The sequence below is a fragment of the Emys orbicularis genome, chromosome 6, assembly GCF_028017835.1.
Source record: "Emys orbicularis isolate rEmyOrb1 chromosome 6, rEmyOrb1.hap1, whole genome shotgun sequence".
Taxonomy (NCBI): Eukaryota; Metazoa; Chordata; order Testudines; family Emydidae; genus Emys; species Emys orbicularis.
Window position 1 is genome coordinate 11801310 of NC_088688.1, and position 21464 is coordinate 11822773.

Genomic DNA, 21464 nt, shown 5'->3' on the forward strand with positions numbered 1-21464 from the left:
CTGTGCAATGGGCACAGAATCACAATCTTGTGATTTTAGCCTTTTATGTAATATTCCTTAGCAAGGGCACATTCAGATCTCCACCAATCAAGACACGGTAGTTTGGCGAACCTGATATTCCTGATCAAAAGAGAGGTTTTTAAACAGCTTTAAACAAATCTCTCTTCTTAATTACCAGAACTTCATAGCTAGTGGAAAGGGAATTTTAGCAACCAAATGTATGGCTACTGCATTCAGAAACGTAGTTATATGTAGTTGAACCCAAGTGCCTGATTAACGTGCCCTGCAAGCAAAAACATAGAAAAAAGCATGCATTAATGATTACAAGCGTGAGTAGCATAGTTTGGGAGCAAGGCTGGGGCCTTGTATATAAGTATACAAAGAATTGGTTTTCAGTTGTGCCAAGTGCCAAGGCACATGGAGGGAGGGATAACTCAGTGGTTTGAGCATTGGCCTGCTAAACTCAGCGTTGTGAGTTCAATCCTTGAGGGGGGCATTTAGGGATCAGGGCAAAAATCTGTCTGGGGATTGGTCCTTCTTTGAGCAGCGGGTTGGACTGGGTTACCTCCTGAGGTCCCTTCTAACCCTGATATTCTAAATTAATCAGGGAAATACATAAAAGGGAACAAAGTGTTGTCTGGATAGCACATCAAGGACTGACTTCAATGAGACTACTCAAGGTGCTAGCCATCATGAGTAAGAGTATTAGAATCTAGCTCTAAGTGCTGAAAAAAGACAAGGGCTTTGTAGCACTCTTAATTCCCAGCTGTTACCTAGATGAATTGTCAGTCTGTTGTGCAAAGTGATGCATTTCTTTATGATAACATTATTAGATCATTGCTATTCCATGGCCTATGTCAGCTGAGTTGGTGGTCTCAGACCAGTTCCCAGCAGACAAGAGTCCAGACTACAAAATCCCCACCACATGTGGAGATAAGGGTCACCCTTGCTGGCAGCAGCATCAAAGAGATGCCACAGATGAAATGGGCATGAAAACACCTTTCTCCCCCAGAAATGATCTGTCCAGAGCTTAGGGAGGGAGAAGGCACATGGCTGGGGCAGCATGGAAAATCGGACATGCTGACTGTGCCGGGCATCATTCTATGGATAATCTGGCCAGCACTAAAATTCACAGGGATTTGTATTTATTTATTTGTTTGTGTGTTTTAGAAAGATGATAAAGAGTACAAACAAAAGACAGGAAATTAAAATTTATGTAAACATAGTGGTTCCCAGAGCCACTATAAATGAACCACATTGCACATATAGTAGAAGACATAAAAGTTAATACCATGTGCAGCAATGCCAACCATTGCCTATGCGCACTTGGGACCAGGTTACATTTGCTGTGGGACCCATCATTTTGAACGTTTTGACTTTTATGCTTTTAAAATCCGAAACATAACATTTCACTAATGTCAGGGAGGAAGAGGGGATTTGTTTGACGGGGGAGTGGTTGTTTGCGGCGAGTGAGCCACAAATTATGGCTTTTTATTTGACAAATACTGTAAACAAAAGCAGCATCATGGGCACCCAAAGCTTTTTGAACCGTCTTGTTGGGAGGGTATTTGTACACACTGATTTATTACCAGCAAAATAGAGATCCCAGGAATGAAGAGCAATCCAGACTCTCTTATTACGATAGGGCAGCTTGTACTAGAACAATGAATTACAAAGTGATGCCAATTACATTGCTCTTCTGCAAGTAAATGTGGGAGTGCTGGAGGGGGAAATTAGATGCTCTGGAACCGCAGGTTTAAAACCAGGCAGGGCTCAATCAGCTCTTTATCTTTTGCAGGTAGCTACCTACCCTGGCCTTGCTTGTCCACTCTCTGGAGTAGTCCTTTGCACCTGTGCAACATGGGTGTCAGATAATACCAAATCAGAATGGATTTTGCAGTCATTTTGCATAGGTCCAAGGGAGGAGACAGCGGAGGGTCAGACCGACTGAGTTCCATAAAGATTGTGTTCTCTCTGTGTGTTTGTGTTGTGGGGTCCTTTATGATGGAACCTTAAAAACTGGAATGGGGGTTTTCTCTGTTTACCCAGAGGGTACCTAGAGCAAAGGTTCTCAACCAGGGGTACACGTACCCCTGGGGGTATGAAGAGGACTTCCAGGAGGTACATCAACTCATCATTTGCCTAGTTTTACAACAGGCTACATAAAAACACTAGCGAAGCCAGTACAAACTAAAATTTCATACAGACAAAATGAGAAAGTAAGGAATTTTTCATTAATAGTGTGCTGAGACACTTTTGTATTTTTATGTTTATTTTGTAAGCAAGTAGTTTTTAAGTGAGGTGAAACTTGGGGGTACACAAGACAAATCAGACTCCTGAAAGGGGTACAGTCGTCTGGAAAGGTTGAGAGCCACTGCACTCGAATTTACCTGCACTAGCCTCATGGCTAGAGCTGGCAGGAAAATGGAAATAGGTTTTGGCGGAAAAAATTGTCCCCGTTTTTGGTTGAAAATTTCAAAATGTGAACATTTTCACATCGCTGTGCTCATGGCACTTTTGCTGAGAGCAGGGTTTACCTTGGGCTGTTGGCAAAAATTTCTGTATCACCCCCTGTAGTTTGCTCGGCTGCTACATCATTTCAGTGGCGCAGCAAGTGTGATTTCTATAGATGCATATAGTAGGGTTGCCACCTCTAAGATACCAAAGAACAAAAGAGGACATCTGGGAGGAGCCCATAAAACTGGACAAATGGCAGTGTGGACTGAGCACTCTTACAGATTTCCCAGGACAGCAGCCATAGGCGCTGACGTTTGGTTTTGCCAGTGGGTGCCCCATACTGGATCTGCCCCCTCCCCGAGACTCCGCCCCCATTCTGCCCATGGGCCCTCTTCCCGCTCCAGGTCCGCCCACTCCCCTCAGCACCTCCCACCTGCTGCTGCTCGCTCCTTTCTGCCCTCTCCTGCCTTAAGGGCAGTGGGAGGGGAGGGGGCAGAGAGGAGCGAGTGGCGGGGCAGCCCCACTCAATAGCTGACGCGCAGGGTAGCCCTGCTCAACAGGTGCTGGGCGGGACAGCCTCGCTGAACAGCTGTTTGGGCAGCACAGGGCCAGCTGCTGAACAGCTGATTGGCGGCCAACCCCCAGGCCGCCAGAGCAGCAGCCCCGGCCAGTCCCATGGGTGCTGAGCACCCCCTATTTTTTCTCCATGGGTGCTTGAGCCCCTGAGCCCCTGTGCCTGTAACAGCAGCCAACGAAAAAGGATGATCCTAGGGAAACCTGGACAGGTGGCAACCCTAGCATACAGGCCAGGTTGGGACTGGCCCTTGCATGGGTGTTTAAGGATTGGGGGGGCGTGTCCTGAAGGACTCACTACACTTGCTCTTCCTGCCCACTCCTGATTCTTCAGTACTGGGACTGCTTCCTGCTCTTGCTCTTGGGGTGCAAGCTAGCGCAAAGGGGGCTGGGAGGAAGTATGAAGAGCTCCCTGGAAAGTCGTAGACATCAGAAACCGTTTGCAATGTGAAAGTTTTATTGGGCATACCAAACCCAGGAACTTTGTTCTGTATTCTTGGGACCCATCTGCTGGCACTTTGTAAGCTTGTTCTATTAACTGTTTATGTATGCCAGAATCTCTCGTGTATAGGGCACTCTTGTAACAGGAGGCAGGGCTATGGGATGGCCATACAGGAGAATGAAAGTCGTGTCCTGTAATAGGATTTCTGCTCCCACTGCACCCTAGGTAGGTCTGGGAGGCGTTGGACATCACTGAGGTAAAATACCCCTAGTGGTTGTACTTGGGTGCTGCAGTTGTGCGCCACCGGCTGTGGAAAGCTGTGGTTATAATCCATAATCCATCCCATATCTCATGCAGTGTTTTGAGATTCCCTGGCTCAGAAAGTGCTGTACACCGCTGAGATACTATTACTGCAACAGGAAATTGAGACCAATTCTGTGCTGCCTGTCCTGGGTGTTTTGCACTGCTCTAGTGCTTCAAAGCAGTTGTAAAACCAGAAGATCCAGCTACCTGAGCGTTCCTTCTGTACAAGGAAATCCTCTGAAATTGTAGAGCTGCCCTCGCTGCTCATACACCACTCCCTTCATGTCCCTAATAAAACAGAAAGGTTTCCAGGGGGATGTGGCCAGGGCATCCTTGTACCCTGGTCTCTTAGAGCCCTGGGCTACCAGGCAGAAATTAGAGCAGGCTTTGGACCAGCCCAGCCCCCAATTTACTGAAGGAATGTAAAGGTGTCTTAAATCTATCTTTGCCCCTACCCCTCAATCTTGTTCCAAACACAGTCACACCAAAGGACATAACTGGTCTAAGAGCACGAGGCCCCAAAGGTACAAATGTGCTTGGAGTTTCATGTTTACAGATCATTTCTGCATCAGCAGTGACAGTCTTTGCAGACAGCACTGGAATTTGTAGCCTGCTCCTGTGCTCACATGTGCTCTGTGAATTAGGAAATTAGAGTTTAACTGAGATGCTGGCTGGGCCCATTCAAGACTTAGTGTGAGTTTGCTATAGCAGAGCAAAGGAGAGAAAGGGGGAGGAATTGTGGGAAGGGAAAGGGGCCAAAGGAAAAGAGGAGAACAAAGATAGAGGAGGAGGGATGGAGAGTGAGGAAAGGCAGTGTGGCCCAGCTGAGAGGACCCTGGACTGGGATTCAGGAGACCTGAATTGTATTCTCAGTTCTGCCACTGACTTCCTATTTGAGATTGAGAAAGTCACGATGGGTACCTCTACACTAGACCAAAAGAATCGTGGCATAGCTGCGGCTGGCCCAGGTCAGCTGACTCGGGCTCATGGGCTAAAAGCTGCTGTGTAAATATTCCGGCTCATGTTGGTACCTGGGCTCTGGAACCCTCCATCCACGCAGGGTCCCAGAATTTGGGCTCCAGCTCGAGCATCTACACAGAAGTTTTACAGCCCTGCAGCCCGAGCCCCACAAGCTCGAATCAGCCGACCAAGGCCAGCCGTGGGTATTTAACTGCTGTGTAGACATACCTATGTTCCTCTGTATTTCTCTTTCCCAGCTCACCATTTGTTTCTCTTCTCTGTTTAGGGCATAGCTACACTAGAGAGTTTGCAGCTGCTCCACTGTAAGCTCTCTAATGTACCCGCTCTAAGCCAATGGGAGAGAGCTCTCCCATCGGCTTAACTACTCCAGCCCCCACGAGCGGCAGAAAATATGTCGGCGGGACGTAGCACTGTCCACACCAGCGCTTAGGTCGGTGTAACTTACGTCACTCGGGGGGGGGCAATTTATTCACCCCACTGAGCGGCATAAATTATGCCATCATAAACTGTCGCGTAGTCATAGTCTAAATTCTTAGGGCAGGCACTGTCTCTCACATTGTGTGTATACAGTGGAACACTGATATTGGTGGGGGTATCTAGAAGTAACAAATAATTAATAATAATAACGAGGAAGAGTGATAGTCTTCTTTTGCAAAATTCCCACTCCCCTGGGACAAGTAAATTCTTTGGAAGGGCAAGTGAAATGTCGTTCGTATTTCCATTAGCCTGATGACTGATGAGAACAGGCAGGCGAGTAGATTTTGTGCCTGGGCTGGTAAATTTTTGTAAGGCTGTGCTAAACACGTCAAAAATGGTGTGTCAAGTGACTCCAGAACATTTTAAAAGCACAGGACATGTTTTATCCTTGCAATGATGAGACAGTCAAATGTATGAACATAAATACCAAATGATTCCCCAAGCATAACCAACAGTAGTAAATGTTTTTCTTCATTCAGATATTCAATGCTTTCATCAGCGGATGATATTTTTTGATGGGATTTTACTTCTTCTTTCATTTCTAAGAATTCATATCCCTAAATGAAAACAGACTTTGTTAAGAAGAAAAAATATTGTACGGTGAAATTTACCTTAGTGCAGGGGCCTGACCGAGGGCTTAAATTGGACTTCCAAGTGATGCATGGGGCTTGTGGGAACCCTGTACACAATTTCACTCCTAGTGCCTTCCACCATTATTGACTGAACAACAAAGAGAGCAGATTAGGAAATTACTGATGGAAAAGTAAGTGTAGAGAGGAAACATTTAGTTTTGTAAGGTGAATAATCATGCTTGGCCATTTTGTCCACTTTACTTTGTCTTAGCTTTAGCCTGTGGACAAGGAGGTGCAGTGAAATACACTTGAGGTGGTTTGTACTTGGGAGTCCTGCATTTATGGCATTGGTTCCCTCTCTTGCTCATTAGAACTGCGTATGCTTACAATTACAAAGACTTCCTATAAGTTGCTGTTTGTCTTTCTCAATTGCAGTTGTGAATAGCATTTGATTATACTCTGCCTGTTATACGCATAAAATTACACTTTCTCCTTTATGATATCCAACAGGAAGCACTTGTGAATTAATGGAACAAAACTTTCTCTATTTTTCCCTTGGGGTAAGGAGTCCACAGCATTCTACAAGAGCCATGAAAAACTTCACCTACTTTCCCCACTTTATAACCCATATGACCTGATGCCCTGTAATGCAGCCACTTACTTTCCATTCAGAAAAGAGTCAACAGGTCATAAATAAATGGAGATATCCTATCTCCTAGAACTGGAAGAGACCTTGAAAGGTCATTGAGTCCAGCCCCCTGCCTTCGCTAGCAGGACCAAGTACTAATTTTGCCCTAGATCCCTAAGTGGCCCCCTCAAGGACTGAGCTCACAACGCTGCATTTAGCAGGCCAATGCTCAAACCACTGAGCTATCCCTCCCCCACATTTCTGAAGTCATCAATGCTGCTCATTAATTGGTGGCAGGGGCTATTCACTACAATGAGATGTTTCCTCACCACAAGAGGCTTTCGGCCTAGCAAATGAGAGATTCCTGCATGCTAACAAAGAATGCTACCAGTATGATATCAATCCAGCCCAACAAGCTCCTTTAAAAGGGAGATCCAAAATATGTGAACTTAAAACAGAGGAGCAGATTTTGCAAACAGCAGAAACCTAGGGCCATGTGCAATTTGAAGCCAAAATTACTGATGTATTTATAGAAAGCAATCCTATCTCTTCTCAGCCTGCATTTTGCTAGGCTAAATCAGCCATACTCTGGTCTTCTCTCATAAGACAGGCTCTCCATTTCCCTGATCATCCATGTATCCCATCACTGCACCTGTTCCACTCTGAATTCATCTTCCTTGAACATGGGTAACCAGAATTGTACTGGTAAACTTTCTTTGCAGCATTCAATTTCTGTTGAATTACCCCCAGGCCAACGCTTTCAAACTTGGATGTCTGATGTTAGGCACCTGAATCTAGATTTAGGCCTTGGTTCTGTGGGAGTCTTAAGAACTGGTCATCTCTGAAAATCAAGCATCCTATTATGGTGCTTGAATACAGATTAAAATGCCTAACTTATTTCAGGTATGCAGGTTTGAAAATCCGTGCTTTGCAACTCTCTGAAATTCATGTTTTTTCCCCCCATAGTTCTGTGGCCTAACCAAACATTCAGTCAGCATGAGTATTTCAATAGATTCTGCCACTTCTGACCCTTCCCCTTTTGATACTATCACCCCATTGCCCCAGTAAAACAAACAGAATTATCAGAAAAACTCTCGGTTATTCATAATTTTGTTTGTTTTGTGAGTGATATTCTCCTGCTACTTTTTGGCTATTTAAAGGGAACATATTTCTAAGTATCCTTATACTGACTGCTTGATGCAATAAAATATGCATATTGCAATGGGTAAGGCAATTTATCCTGTGAAGAGCCTAAAGCATCCCAATGTAACCTCAGTAAACATGAAAGCTAGAGATGGGCCTGCACCAAACTTCTGGATCAGAGTCCTAACCCCAAAATGTTAGGAAAGTGCAGATCTAGATGTGAAGGATTGTTTAAGGTGAAAGCATAACTGCAAATGCTGTTAATGGTTAGCATTGTTTTCAGTTTCTTGTTCCACCCTTTCCCTACTAGGCATCCTTTCACTTGATTCATTCTGGTAGGTGATTTCCCTTATTCATTCTGCCTTCTCTTCCCAATCTATCATTTATCTCCTGTACCTAACTATCTGCCCCACTTTATTCCTCTCTGCACCATTCACCTCTTTATCGTTCTTCATCGTTCAGATTTGTTCTTGTGTTTTGGTTCCTCTGAGGTCTTTCCTGACCTTGACGTCTTTCAGTCTTTCCATTCTCCCTCTTACGCTTCACTGAGGTTTCCAAAAGAGGTACCATAGAAAATACTATTAATCTGAGCAATGATCGAAATACAAATCAAATTTGTACAGTAATTCCATACTGTCCAATGTTTTAGATGTTTCTAGAGCACAAATAGAAGAGAGCAGCAATCCAAGCACTGTATATTATATTTAAGTGCTGACGAGGTATTAAAATAACATTGCTGATCTTACCTATGCATCTGTTTAAACATACTTTCATTTTAATATTGCAGTCAGTTACTGTGGTTTTCAGAAGAAAAGGGGGGGAAATCATATCTATCTATCTAGAATATGGGGAGAGAGAGAGAGATACACACATCCCAGTGCATATTATTTTTCCTCTCTGGTGCTGATAAGGCAAACATTTTGTAGTGATAAATCGCCATTAAACTGGGCTGAATGGACTCAGTTATTAAAACAAAGCCAACATGAGCCTTTCTAAAAATAAAACTACTTGGTTGCAATCTAATAGGTTGCACTGTATACTGGGAGTTCCTTCAATTGCGAAGAATTTTTTTAGCCATTCTATTTACTGGAGAGCTAGTCATAGTATAGCTCTTTGACTGAACTGTGATGTGGGGCTTGGTTTACTGAAGCAAAATCATGGTGTAGGAAGGCAGGTTGGTTCAGTGGCTAGCGTATTGACCTGGGACTCAGTGTAAGTGCATTCTAGTCTCAGCTCTCCCCTCATATATCTTGGCTACTTAGATTTTGAGCTTCTGGGGACAAACACTGCCTCTCACTCTGTGTTTGTACAGTACCTAGCACAATGGAGCCACAGTCTTAGTCAGAAGCTACTATAATATAAATAATAAATATCAATAATTGAAAGAACAGTAGTTAAGTCAATGTGACATATACAAATGTTTATTGATTTCCATTGGCCGGATGCCAAGGTTAACAATTTCAGGGTATTTTAGCAGGGTTGGGTTTGTTGTTGTTGTTGTTTTTTTGCAGAGGTGGGGAGGTTTGGAGTACAAAGAGATATCACCTCTCGTGATTCACTGATGAGATGGCCAATAAATTTTGCTGTCTTCTCTGGACTTTGAGGTCTTCATTACATTCTCCAATACTTTCCTCTCTATCCCTTTCTACACTGGATGTATCGGAATATATGTCTGACTCCATCATTGCCTCAAGCCCAGCTCTTGTGCCTCATTCACCCTTAAATCATCAGCAGCTTGACACAACCTACTTCACTTGTCACCAGCTCACCCATGGGAGCTGTCTGTGCCCCATTTAATCTGTGAGAAATATGGATCCCTTCCAATCTCAACTGTTGCCTCATGCATTCCTGTTTTCTCTGCCACACTTAAAAATGATCACCTCTATCGGGAAAAAAAAAAAGAATAAAAATACCTGACTTGACCCTTCCTCGTTATTTGAGAACTAAGATCTCACCTTCATCCTGCCTTTCCTCAGAAGTGGTGTGGAGAAAGAGGTCTTCTCTCCCTTTTCCGACTACTTCTACGACCATAGTCTCTTTCTGCACTAGACCATTTTACTGAGCCTGCTTTTCTCAGGTAATGATTTGTCCATGGCCACATATCCCTTTTCTCAACCTTCCTAGTAGCTTTTTATCACTGCCCTTCTTAAATCCCTTAAAGAATCTTCAGTGTGCACTTTCGGGGATGAATCCTCCTTTACATCTAAAATACAGTGGGTTTTTTTTTCATTTCTTCCAAAGATTTTCTTTTCCTCTTGTGTCTTCTACTGTGGAGCTCTTCACTTCTGTGCCTAGCTTTTCTTTTCTATATATGAAAACTTCATTCTCTGGGATATTTCATTGCTAATTTCAAGCTTTGACCCATTTTTATATGTGCAACACCAGTTCTGCATTGCCCTTGACTCATCATGTCTCCGTATTGTCCATCTGTCTGGACTCTGTCAGCATCTAACTACAGTTTCTAGTAAACTTATTGCTTCAAGTTCCTGGTCAAAAGTCTCTTTAGTCCTGTCTCTGAATCCACTAACACTCTCCTTAACCCTTGGTTTACATGGCCTTGAACCTTTGAGCAATCCTTCCTCTGAATTAGCCCTTTCTTCCCCTATTTCTCTTATCATTAATTCCATCTATCACTATCCTGTGAATTTTACCAAAATCTGCCTTTACTTTGATCCTGCTTTACTTGAAATCCTTGTTCATGCCTCAATCACATCCTGGCTGAACTATTTCAATGCTTTCTTCGTTGACCTTTCAAAACTTCAGGGAGTCCAGAATTTTGCATCCAGACTATTCTTTTGCTCTGGGAATGGAGTTGCTCAAATACCATAGTGTTGGGTGCTAGGAGAACTAGAATAAAATCATTTCCTCCATCAGCTTCAGTGGGTTCCTATTTGTCTTGAAGTTAATATTTGCACTTCTTGACTCACAGCACCCTACCTTCCAAACTTCATGTCCACCTGTCCCCAAGGTCACTTCTCGTACTTCTCCGTTCTAAGGACTCAGATCAAAGAGATAGCCCTTGTGTTTTCATGAAGGGAGTGTACTTAGATTGGGGGAAAGGATGGAGAGTGTAGGATCTGTCCCCCCTCCTCCCAGTACTGTGTATGTCCCTCTGCAGGGTTAGAGCCTCAAAAAGTAATCCACTGTTTAGTGTGTTATTGGGTGCCTGATTCACACAGGCTGCTACTGCTCCCGGTTAGGGAACTTGGCCCGTTAGTTCAAGCTGTAGAAGTTCATCCTCTTAGATGTGGAGGATCCTGGGCAGTTTGCAGTGGTGACTAAACTGATGGTTGTTACAGGTTCTCACCCATGGGGTGTTCTTGCACGGCCAGCTTGTACTTAACAACTAAATTGTTTTTATTTAATCATTGCATATCACTAGAGACTGGTGTCAACTGCAACTCTCTGCAGTCCGGGACCCCATCTCTCAAGTAAGAAGGTGACCTTTGGCTTCTGCTGCCATATCCCCACATTGCTACATAACAAGAGCCTCTGCTCCACACAGTCCTCACCCCTGCAGGATTGAGGCCAGAGTGGGTGTTGGGGCTATTACTATGCTGTCTGTCAAGAAATGTGATTATCTTAGCACAGTGGCTTTAAGGGAAGAAAAAACTTGAATAAGATTTCTTGAACTCAGGCACAGAGACTCACCCAAGTAGACAGGAATGGCAAGATGCATTTAACCTCATTAGTTTCAGCAGGGCTGACTCTGCGCCATCCATCAGTGTACAGATACATTAGAGGAACTCAACTATTTCCACATCTCATTTACATAATGGATGGGATGTGAAATGAGTCCTATGGAAAAGAAGCGCCCTGGAGGCACTAAAGTTTATCACAATATGTAAGAGTTCTTTTAGATCATTGCATTAAATTTCCACTAACAAGATAAATTAATTGTCTGTATTACTGTACTAACCCAAAGCGGATAACATGTATGTTTTCAGCAGAGGAAGGCAGCTGTTCGAGACAGCTTGGTGGTTATAGGAGGAGGCAGGAGAAATTAGTGTGTCTCCCAGTATTTGCATGCCATCATGCCATTCCTCCCCCTGCCCCTTTAAGAAATCTGGCTCCTTTCTAATCTGATGTTGGAGTTCAGCTTTATTAGTGAGGTGAGGGAGAATGAGTAAATCAACTGTATCAGACAAGCCTCAGGACATCTAGAAATTGATCATTCTGCAGAAATAAGCACTCTTGTGTTTATTAGCTGGGAGTTCATCACTATCGCTTCTCTTTATCCAATTCCTAAGAGATTTCAAAGCTATCATCATGGCATTAGCTCTTCTGAGTGTAGTACTGCAGATAAAGATCGGGAGATCTATCTAATGATGGCTTTTTCTCTCTCTCTCTCTTTCTCTCTCTCCCAAGTTTAGAGCTATTCTGCTTTTAAAAAAATGGAAGAAAATTGGTGAGGTGAAGTAAAGTACAGGCTTGGTGTCTTAAAATTCCACCTTCACGATGGCAGTGCAGGCCTTTTTTTTTAAAACAGAAACTCTGTGCTATTGAATGGGACTCATTGTATATGGTAGAAAATCCCCTGCAGAAGAGGTAGAATTTGAAGGCTCTAAGAGGCGAGGAAACAGGAGAGTAAAAGCCATGCAGCAGAACTGTTCATTAAAAGTACAGTTATTTTTAAATGATAATATGTGTCAAATGGAAGCCATGGAAATGAATTTCACAAGTTAGATAGGAAATAATATTACTTTAAGAAGAATAATTACTTTCCTTAACTACATTTATCACACTGTAATTCAGTTTCCTCTTCTGGAGCATGATGCAATGCTAAGCTTTTGACTGATCTACGTAAAATCCACTTTAAAAAAAAAAAAAAAGATTTACCAGATATTAGGCTTCTTCTGGTTCTTTATTCAAAGTAAACAGTAATCAAAATGCAAATAATTTGATCCAGTTAATGTTGAGATGTGAATTACCATGCAAATGTACTGTATAACTAAACCATGGAAAGGGAGAGAAGAAAGCTCTCGTCCTGTAAGAGCAGTGTGATGCATAAACAGACGAAGTACAGTAGTGAATTCTCACAATTCGGTGGGTTATGTGAAATCTAAGATAATGATCCCTTGGCAGAAAACTATTCCATAGCAGCAACTTCACAGAACTCTGCTATGTGTTAGCTGATGTCCTCTTTAGCATGGCTTTAGCAATGGCACGGTTATTATTTATTATTTGTAGTGAGCTAACACCTGGAGGCTCCAATCTGGAGCTAAGCACATATATAACAAAAAGATGGATGCTGACCCTAAGAGTTTGCAATGTAAGTATAAAGATGAGAGAAAGTAGGTGGCTGCATTATGTGGCGAGAGCACAAGGTAACAATAAGGCAGGCATTGTCATTTAATATAGGTTAGTACAGCACCTAATACAATGGGGCCCAACTTAGCGGTGGCCTTAAGGCATTACTGCAGTGTGAATGCTAAATGATATTAGTAATTTTAAATTAATGTATTAAGTACCAGCTAAAGCACATCCGCTGCTAGACAATGAATGACAAAGTAAATTTGTACCAAAATATTATGAGACACTGTAAACTGTAAAGACCTTTAAAAAAAAAGGACCAGTTTTACATCATGATTGTCTTCTTGCTTACTTAGATTTTACACCAGTAATGCTTTGACTTGAATAGGGCTATTTCCTGATGTACACTGGTAGAAATGCGAGGCAAATCATCCTTTTACTGTTCTTGGTTGTTCATAATACCCCCTTTGAGATTGAAAACAACAATTTTTCTCTTCTGGATTTGTCCTGGTTTTTCCATTTGGCAAATATTGATTCATTTCCCCTCTGCTTTGGCCTGGTTTCATTATTATATATAATGTCAGCAGGGCTCTGGGAATTGAAGGGCTGAATCTGATCTCACTTACTTCTGAATCAGGAGTAAATTTATTAACATCAACAGAGTAATGGCAATGTAAATAAGAACAGACTCAGGACCAGGGTTTATAATTCAACTTGGGCTCTCTCTGTTCCTGGATGTAAACAGAAGCAAAATATAAAATATTGTAGGATCACACAGAGGATGCATATTTTAAATGATGAGTTCTCATTGACAAAATGGTGGATATTAAGTCAGGAAGAAATTTCCACTAGTTACTAAGGTACATGACATTTTGGACTTCTTGTGTGTGGCCTTCTAAACAGCCTCAAGAAGAGGGAGTGACAGTAGGGTAGCCTGCTCCAACAACCTAGAAGACACACGATTTGGGTTCTACTCTAAACCCTGCCACTAACTCACTATGTTGCCTTGGGCGAGTCATTGCACTGTTCTGTGCCTCAGTTTCCCTGTCTGTAAAAACTGAGATTACAATGTCGACCCACTTTTGCAAAGCACCTTGAGATCTATAGGGGAAGTCGGATGATTTTCACTTATATCTCAGTGTAAAGCCAAATCAGCAAATTAGGTCAGTGTAGTGGTTCAGTCTTAATTTTCACCCGTTAAATTAGACAAAACAAAGCGCATAAAACCTTACAAAGCCAAAAACAATAATCATACCAGTGGCCCTCTTCTGTACTTGTGACAAGCTGCAACTGGAGGGGGTAGTCTTTGAAGTAATTCATTAAATGTGTAATTCTTCCTTGGGATGAGGATTTTCCTCAATGATTTGCATGACCTTGCTAAACCCACCTAGGTGGTAATTGAGCAGCAACTTCTTCTTCAGAAGAAACAGAATAAAAATATTGAAAATATTGACTCACCCTGAAGGCAGTGAGCAGCACTTTGGTCTTTGACCTTTAAGCGTCCTAGGGTAGTCAATAACCTGGCTGTTAGATGCTGTGCTTGCCACTGATTTTGATTTGGGAGTAGTTTAACCTTGAACCAAGATCCAAGTAACCACGGCAACAGGAAGTAGGCCTCTACATTCAAGGAGTGGGAATCCATAAATCAAGGCCCCTAATGCAAACACTGTGTGCAGGTAGAGATTTGAGAGGATAAGTGGTTTGGGAGGGATTACCTTTGAAAAATGAATGACTGTCCCTTGATATGCTGAACCACAGTTTCACAGACCTTTTTTTTTTTTTTTTATCAATAGAGGTCAACAGGTTACAGCTGCATGTTTTCATACAGCTTTTTATATAGGCCCTTCAGTTTAATTATAACCAGATGTTGACTTCATGAGGTTGTTAGCATTATTATATACCATGTATATGTACACACACACAACAATTTATATATAGACTCACATTCACGCTATATATATATCATACAAAAACTACATTAAACAAACATTAAGTTTTCAAAGCCATGCACTCAGAAGTTAGGAAATGCCAGAATTAAGGTTGTCTGTGCAACCTTAATTCAGCCCCCTTGTGTGTATGGATTATGGTGTTGTGTGTAATTACATGATCACAGACTATTTTTTCCATAGGACCCCTGCCTCAGTTAGTGAACAAGATGTACAGTGCTCATTTAATGAGAAGCTAGTCAACATTTTGTTTTCCCCATGTTGTTACTTATTTACTGCATGTTATTCAAACCCTCCTTCTGATTTACTCCATATTATTCAGGGCCATCTCATGGACTTTCCTCTGGTGCCAATCACTATAGCATCAGAGTGCCTCAGAAACATTAATGATTTTGTTTTCAGCATACACCTGGGAGGTGAGGAGCTATTATCCCCATTGTACACAGGGGGAACTGAGGCACAGAGAAATTAAGGACAAAAGTGCCCAATTTGAGACACTTGGAAGTGATTTTTCAGAGTACTTAGCATTATATAGCACACTATGTTTAAAGCACAGCTCCCATTGACCTCTGTTGCAGCTGAGTGCGCTCAGCATTTCTCCAGATCAGATGCCAGGGTCTCAAGTCAGACACCTAGAAAATGAGGAATACACATTTCATAATTAGTGGCCACATATGAAAAGTTTAGTTCAAGTGACTTCCCTAGCATCAGATAAGAATGCTGGTAGAGGCCAGGGACTTCAGTTCTCCTAGGCAGCATTCAACTGCCTTGACCATGAAACCCTCCATTCAATACATTCCTTCTAACTTCTGCACCAGATGACACCAGGAGCCCTACAGACAACTCTCTCTTTCACTACACAGTCCTGATCGACCCCCAGAGCACTGAATGAGGCGGGGTCCTGTGAAAAAAAATCCATCCCAAAAAATTAAAGTTTGGCATAGTCATAAGCTATTGAAAGATGGGTCTTTCCAGTAAGAAGGGTAGGGCAACCTTAATTATAGGTGTGGCTACCAGCCCCACCTATAATACAGACCCACTGTCTCTAGAAAGTTTTACATCTTTGGAACATTGGTATCATCTAATTTGTTTCCTGTTTGTATAATAACCTGTCTCAAGATTTGTTGGCAGAATTTTGGACATCAAAGCTTATGATTTCCTTGACATACCCTCAGCTCTGTGACCGCTCTCAGTCTGTACACAGACAAAAAACTCAGTGAGTCAAGTGTGGATTCTCCATCATGGACAATTTTTAAATCAAGATTGGATGTTTTTCTAAAAGATCTGTTCTAGGAATTATTTTGGGGAAGTTTTCTGGCCTGTCTAATACAAGAGGTCAGACTAGATATCACAATAGTCCCTTCAGGCCTCAGGATCTATGAATAAGTGATTATAACAAAGAAGTTTATAAGTGAATGTGGCGGACACAGTAGGTAGAGGAACTGATAAATGGAAAATGCCACTGAATAGCCATGTGGTCATGCCTGTGTTTGTATATATTTGTTTTGTGCAAAAAATAGACTTCTGGGATTATTCAGCTAGCTGAGCATTGTTTATAGAGAACTGTGATGGTATATCCTGAGGCAAAATTATTAAAAACAAATAAAAATCATGATCCTTGCTAATATCAAAACCATATTACACACTCTAGTAGGGGAGTATGGAAATATACTGGGACACTAAGAGTAACAGTTCATCCTTTCTAGTAGATACCTAGCACAGCAATCTTGTATACTTCATATTTATTCATCCAAATATTTTTTTTCTTTATAATCCCCAGGAATAACAAGTCCCCACTTAAAAGCAGACCAGCCTTCACTTCATAGTAGAATAGAAAGTTCTGCCTGTAACATGATGACCAGAAGGAAACCAGCAGCTGTTGAAAATGTTGCAATGCCACCAACGTCAGTGTTATCGCTCCTACCTTCATCATCAGCAACATCTGATGCAGGTAACTGTGTCTTCCCTCTGTCTCTTCTGTCTATTTTCTATCCATTCAATGCCAGAGTCCAATTAGCTGAACAATTTGTGCATGTGTAACTATTACTGACTTCAGTAGCACTTGCTGGTGTTCGTAATCGATGGGATAATCAGGTCCTGTTTTTTCTAACGTTTTCTTATCACTGTGGTGTCTGAGCTCTTTAGAGCTATATTAATCAAAGGATACCAGCACCATTGTAATAATGAGATAAGTAGTGCCATCGTTTGTGGTTAGGGCAATGGATTAGAAGTCAGGATTATTGGGTTCTATTCCCAGCCCTGACATTCATTGCTTGCTAACTAGCAAGTTTCATCTAATGTTCCCACCATGCCAAATGCTCAATGAATATTGAGCAGCTGAGGTAGCCTTTCGTGTATATAATCCACTGGTAAATGTGTGTCACAAGCACTCATCTTTGCCAATCCATAGAGGACATGAGTTGTTACAGCCTATAGCTAAACAGCCTTAGCTCTGGAGTGCCCTGGTTGAGTCCCTGGTGTGTTTGCCAAGATGGCAGCCATCACATCTACTCAGGTTATTTTAGTGTGATTTTATATATTGCACCTGGTGCAATGGACAGAGCCTTAAAAGCAAATCGGAAGAAATAAGTAATTAAGAGTAGCTCTGGGTCTATTCCTCGCTCTGAGATTGTTTTCCAATCCACCCATGTTCTGTGCTGTTGTTCTGAATGAGATCATTCCTGGTGATGATTTCCTTCTATTAGAAATGTAGCTAGGTCATTTGCCCATCGTCTTTGTTAATCTGGGAAGCTTGCGTAAAGAGATAGGTCTGGCATTATGACTTGAGTGACAAGACTAGGGGCTTTGTCTACACTTAAAATGCTGCAGTTGTGCCATTGTGACACTTTAGTGTAGACATTACCTGTGCTGACAGGCGGGATTCTCCGATCAGCGTAGGTAATCCATCTCCCTGAGAGGCTGATTCTTCCGTCGACCTAGCACTGTCTACACAGGGATGTAGGTCGACTTTACACTGCTCAGGGGGGTGGATTTCTCATACCTCTGACCAACTTAATTAGACTAACCTAATTTTCTAGTTTAGACCAGGCCTTAAGCTAACCCCAGTCTCCAGTAATAGGGAATCCATAGTGCACAGCCCTTCACTGAGATCTCCCTAAACCTCAAGAGTTTCTTAACCTTGATATGCCTCAATTTCCCCATTTGCAAAAGAGTTACCATTGTTGCAGAGTTTTGCAAGAATTGGTTATTTAATTGACCAATGTAAAGCACCATTAAAGTGCAAAAGTACTTTGCTTCTAAACGAATCCCTTCGTCTTGGATAAATAATGAAAACAAGGGCTCCATGCATAAAGTGGTTTCTGTAAAGATAACCTTTTTGTATCAAATATTCAGGAGTCTCTGTTTATATACAGGAAAGTATTAAAGAGCTGAGCTAAGGGCAGATTATTATTTTTTTTAATGCAGGAGAATGAAAGCACACAAATATTTTATGATCAGTTGCAAGATGAAAGTGTACGCTTGTCCGCATAGTTCACTCTTTCCATTGTCAGAAGTCTAATTACATTGTTGGTTTATCTGTAGCCCAGATGTTGAAATAATTTAGTGAAAACCAAAAGAAACTGTGTTAATGGGGAAACAGGACAGTACTGTGGGTTTCCTGTAATTAATGGGGAGCTCTTTGAAAACTTCTTGATTCAAACCAAGTCTACAAACTGAGCCCAGCTGTTGAGCAAACACTGTTCTCTGTACTATGCTGTTGTAAATGGCCTCCGGCAACTCCAAAGGGATCTCTAATGACAATCATTAAGAATGATCTTTAGTGCTACAGACAGACCAAAGCTGTCCAGAATAAAGTTAGGGAGGTATTGGTGAACTTCCCAACAGTATGATGAACCTGTGCTCACCTCTTCATGTCACACAGTAATTCAGACAGCTTTAAACCAGCACTGGAAATGTCTCGCTTAAGCAAAGCTTCTCCCCTTTGCCTCAGAAGCTATTTCCTGTGTCATATCAATACTCTATGGCTTCCTCGCATGTCCTGTAGCCATTTCAATTTGTCTCTATTTGCGAGACAGAGCGACATTGCAGCTGTGCAGATGAAGAGAGAAGAGAAATAAACTCCAGCCCTTTCCAAATAGTTTCTCGTTTTCTTGCAAGTCATAAAAATGTCTTTTTAAGGATTCAATTGATTTTGTTGTTGTTGTTTTTAATTATGGTGACTCACTTAGGGGGAGGCAGGTTTGTTTGTATCTGGAGGGTGGGATAATAATGGAGTAGGTGTGTAAGGGCTCAGTTGGAAAGAGGACCCATTGAGACGGGTGTGACATTGGTCTGAGACTTTATAGGTACTTGTACAGGGCACAGTAGCATTTGTGAAGCGCTAGTCTCTGTTAACCATGGGAAAACCTCACACAGTTGGTGTCAGATAGACGTCCAGAACTGAAGGTCCTTATCTGAATTAATATCCATAACTTGTGAGGCCTTCGCTATAATGGAACCCTCAATGGGCTCTGGCTCTTTCCCTGTGGCTCTTCATTATCTTTGAAGCAAAAGGTCTTTCTCCTGTCTAGCAGCTCCTCTGAGTGGAGTGGAGGGAAGGTGCACCTAACATCTCATCTTTGAGATTGATGCCTAAGCCCATCCTTCTGTTCCTCTCCCACAGCTCCTCTTCACAGTGTGGGAAGTTCAGTATTTGTTCTCTTTCATTTCTTGCCTCCAAGTATTTGGGAAGCTCCTTTCGTGGGAAGGTCAGAAGACATCCTGCTCCTACCAGCAGCCTCACTGGTGCTGTAATCAAACTCCCTGCATTCTGGGTTGCATTATGTAGGCCCGTCTGACTTTGCATGGCCTTTGAGAAGTAGTGGCATGGTTGCCCAGAGTGGACCTTGCAGAACAATCCAGGAAAGAGGAAGGTATATAGGGAGGCTGGCGGGGCTGGTTGGAAGAGTCATAAGGCTAGTAGGATGGACCGTGATATGAGGTAAATAGGTTGTGTCTTTAACAAAACTTTTAAAGCCTTTAAAAAGGTTCAGCGTATAGGATGTGTGGTTGAGGTTGGCTTGTATTGAATCTGTTCTGGTTCACCTAGCTGTAGTCTCTAGTCTCTAGCCAGATTGTTCAAATAGACACAAGCCCTCATTAGGGGCAGTGCAGAGCCATACTACCAGTGCCTCAAGCAGCACAATCTTTCCCCTTGCTCCCTGCTACACATAGGCAATGGTCCTGCTGCACCATCCCTTTGGATGGCCCCGCCTGCTCCAAAGGCCAGCACTCAGTTGGAGTAGTGCTATTGCCTCATCCCTTTTGTGGTACTAGAAGAGAACATTTCTGTAGTTACAAGAGACCTAAAGGTGAAGGATAAAGTAAATACAGGAAAAAGGATGCAAAAGAACTACTGAATCCAAATTAGTATTCTAACTACCCTGGGACTGGGTGCTGATCTGGGTGAATCAAATCACAAAGGTACGTTCTTACATAGATTGTCAGCTCTCTGAGGCAGGGACTGTTGTTTTGTTCTCTGTTTGTACAGCACCTGGCACTTTGAGGTTCTGGACCTTGAGTGGGCCTCCTAGGCACTACAGTAATACAAATAACAAATTATAATCATAAATATAAAGATTAACTCTTATTACGCTTAACCATGGTACAAAATGTCAAGTAGGCATATAAGAGTACATAGTAAATGGCAGTTTGCTCACTAAGAGCTTCAAGATGACTTAATAATACAAAATGGTCCTCAGTTCATAAGTGGCTCCCTTTGACAATTCTCTTTGTTATATCAGCACAAGCACACTTCATTAAATCCTATGTGCAATCAAATGGCCCTGACGCTCCCCAACAGTCTGGCTCATAGTGAATATAGACTACAGCTAGGTGAACCAGTACAGATTCAATACAAGCTAACCATCGTATGCGCTGAACTTTTTTAAAGCTTTTAAAAGTTTTGTTAAAGACCCACCCTATTTACCTCATAGGCCTGGTATATTCAAGAGATGCATACTTATAATTGATAAAATATCACAACACACCTCATAGACTAATAAACTTTACGGTCAGAAGGCACCATCATGCTCATCTAGTCTGACCTCCTGCACAAAGTGTATTATTAGGAATACCAGCTCAGAACCTTCAAGAGTAGAAGGGCAAAAACATTCATGTCAACATCTGACTGGCTTCCTGAGGATAGCCCGGAAACAGTAAAAGAGTCCAGTACTCTAACAGGCATCCTAACGCTTGGAAGTGAGAGAAACAGTAGAATCCAACAGAAAGTAGCTGGCAACTTGCCAACTTAACAGTCAATTCCAAGGTCAAACCGCCCAGGAGTGAGTTATACATGAGGAAGAAGAGAAGGTATCTAAACAAACCCAAGGAAGACACCAGATCTCTGCTTCTAGAGGATATCCAGAATGCTGCTGATAAGAGTTAATAACCATATCCCATGTCCACCCACTCATTAAGGGGGGAAAAATCCACCTCAGTGGCAGAACGGCCCACTTCAAAAACAACTGTTTTGAGAAAAATAAGTGTGGGATGATCAGAAAGTCACTGAGGTGCAGCAACAGCAGTTATTGGCAGATAGCTGATAAGCATTATAATCCTCAGAGAGCTTTGGTTGCTGTTTTATTTTCAATTGATTTGGGGTCGGGGGGGAGGAATTCAAACTGGAAGAGGTGCAGAGAAGGGCTACTGGGATGATCCAAGGAATGGAAAACCTACTTTATGAGAGG

The 21464-nt window shown here is 42.3% G+C and overlaps 1 protein-coding gene across 2 annotated transcripts in view; it reads left to right on the forward strand.

The window, feature by feature from the left end:
- SETBP1 (SET binding protein 1) overlaps nucleotides 1-21464 on the forward strand; it is a 306763-nt gene that overhangs the window by 279928 nt on the left and 5371 nt on the right. Inside the window, exon 6 of one of the 2 annotated variants that reach the window (XM_065406939.1) lies at nucleotides 16556-16726. The exons of the other annotated variant lie outside the window; for it this stretch is intronic. Coding sequence (XP_065263011.1) covers nucleotides 16556-16726 — 171 coding nt within the window. The remainder of the gene's footprint in view (nucleotides 1-16555; nucleotides 16727-21464) is intronic. 2 annotated transcript variants of the gene reach the window in all.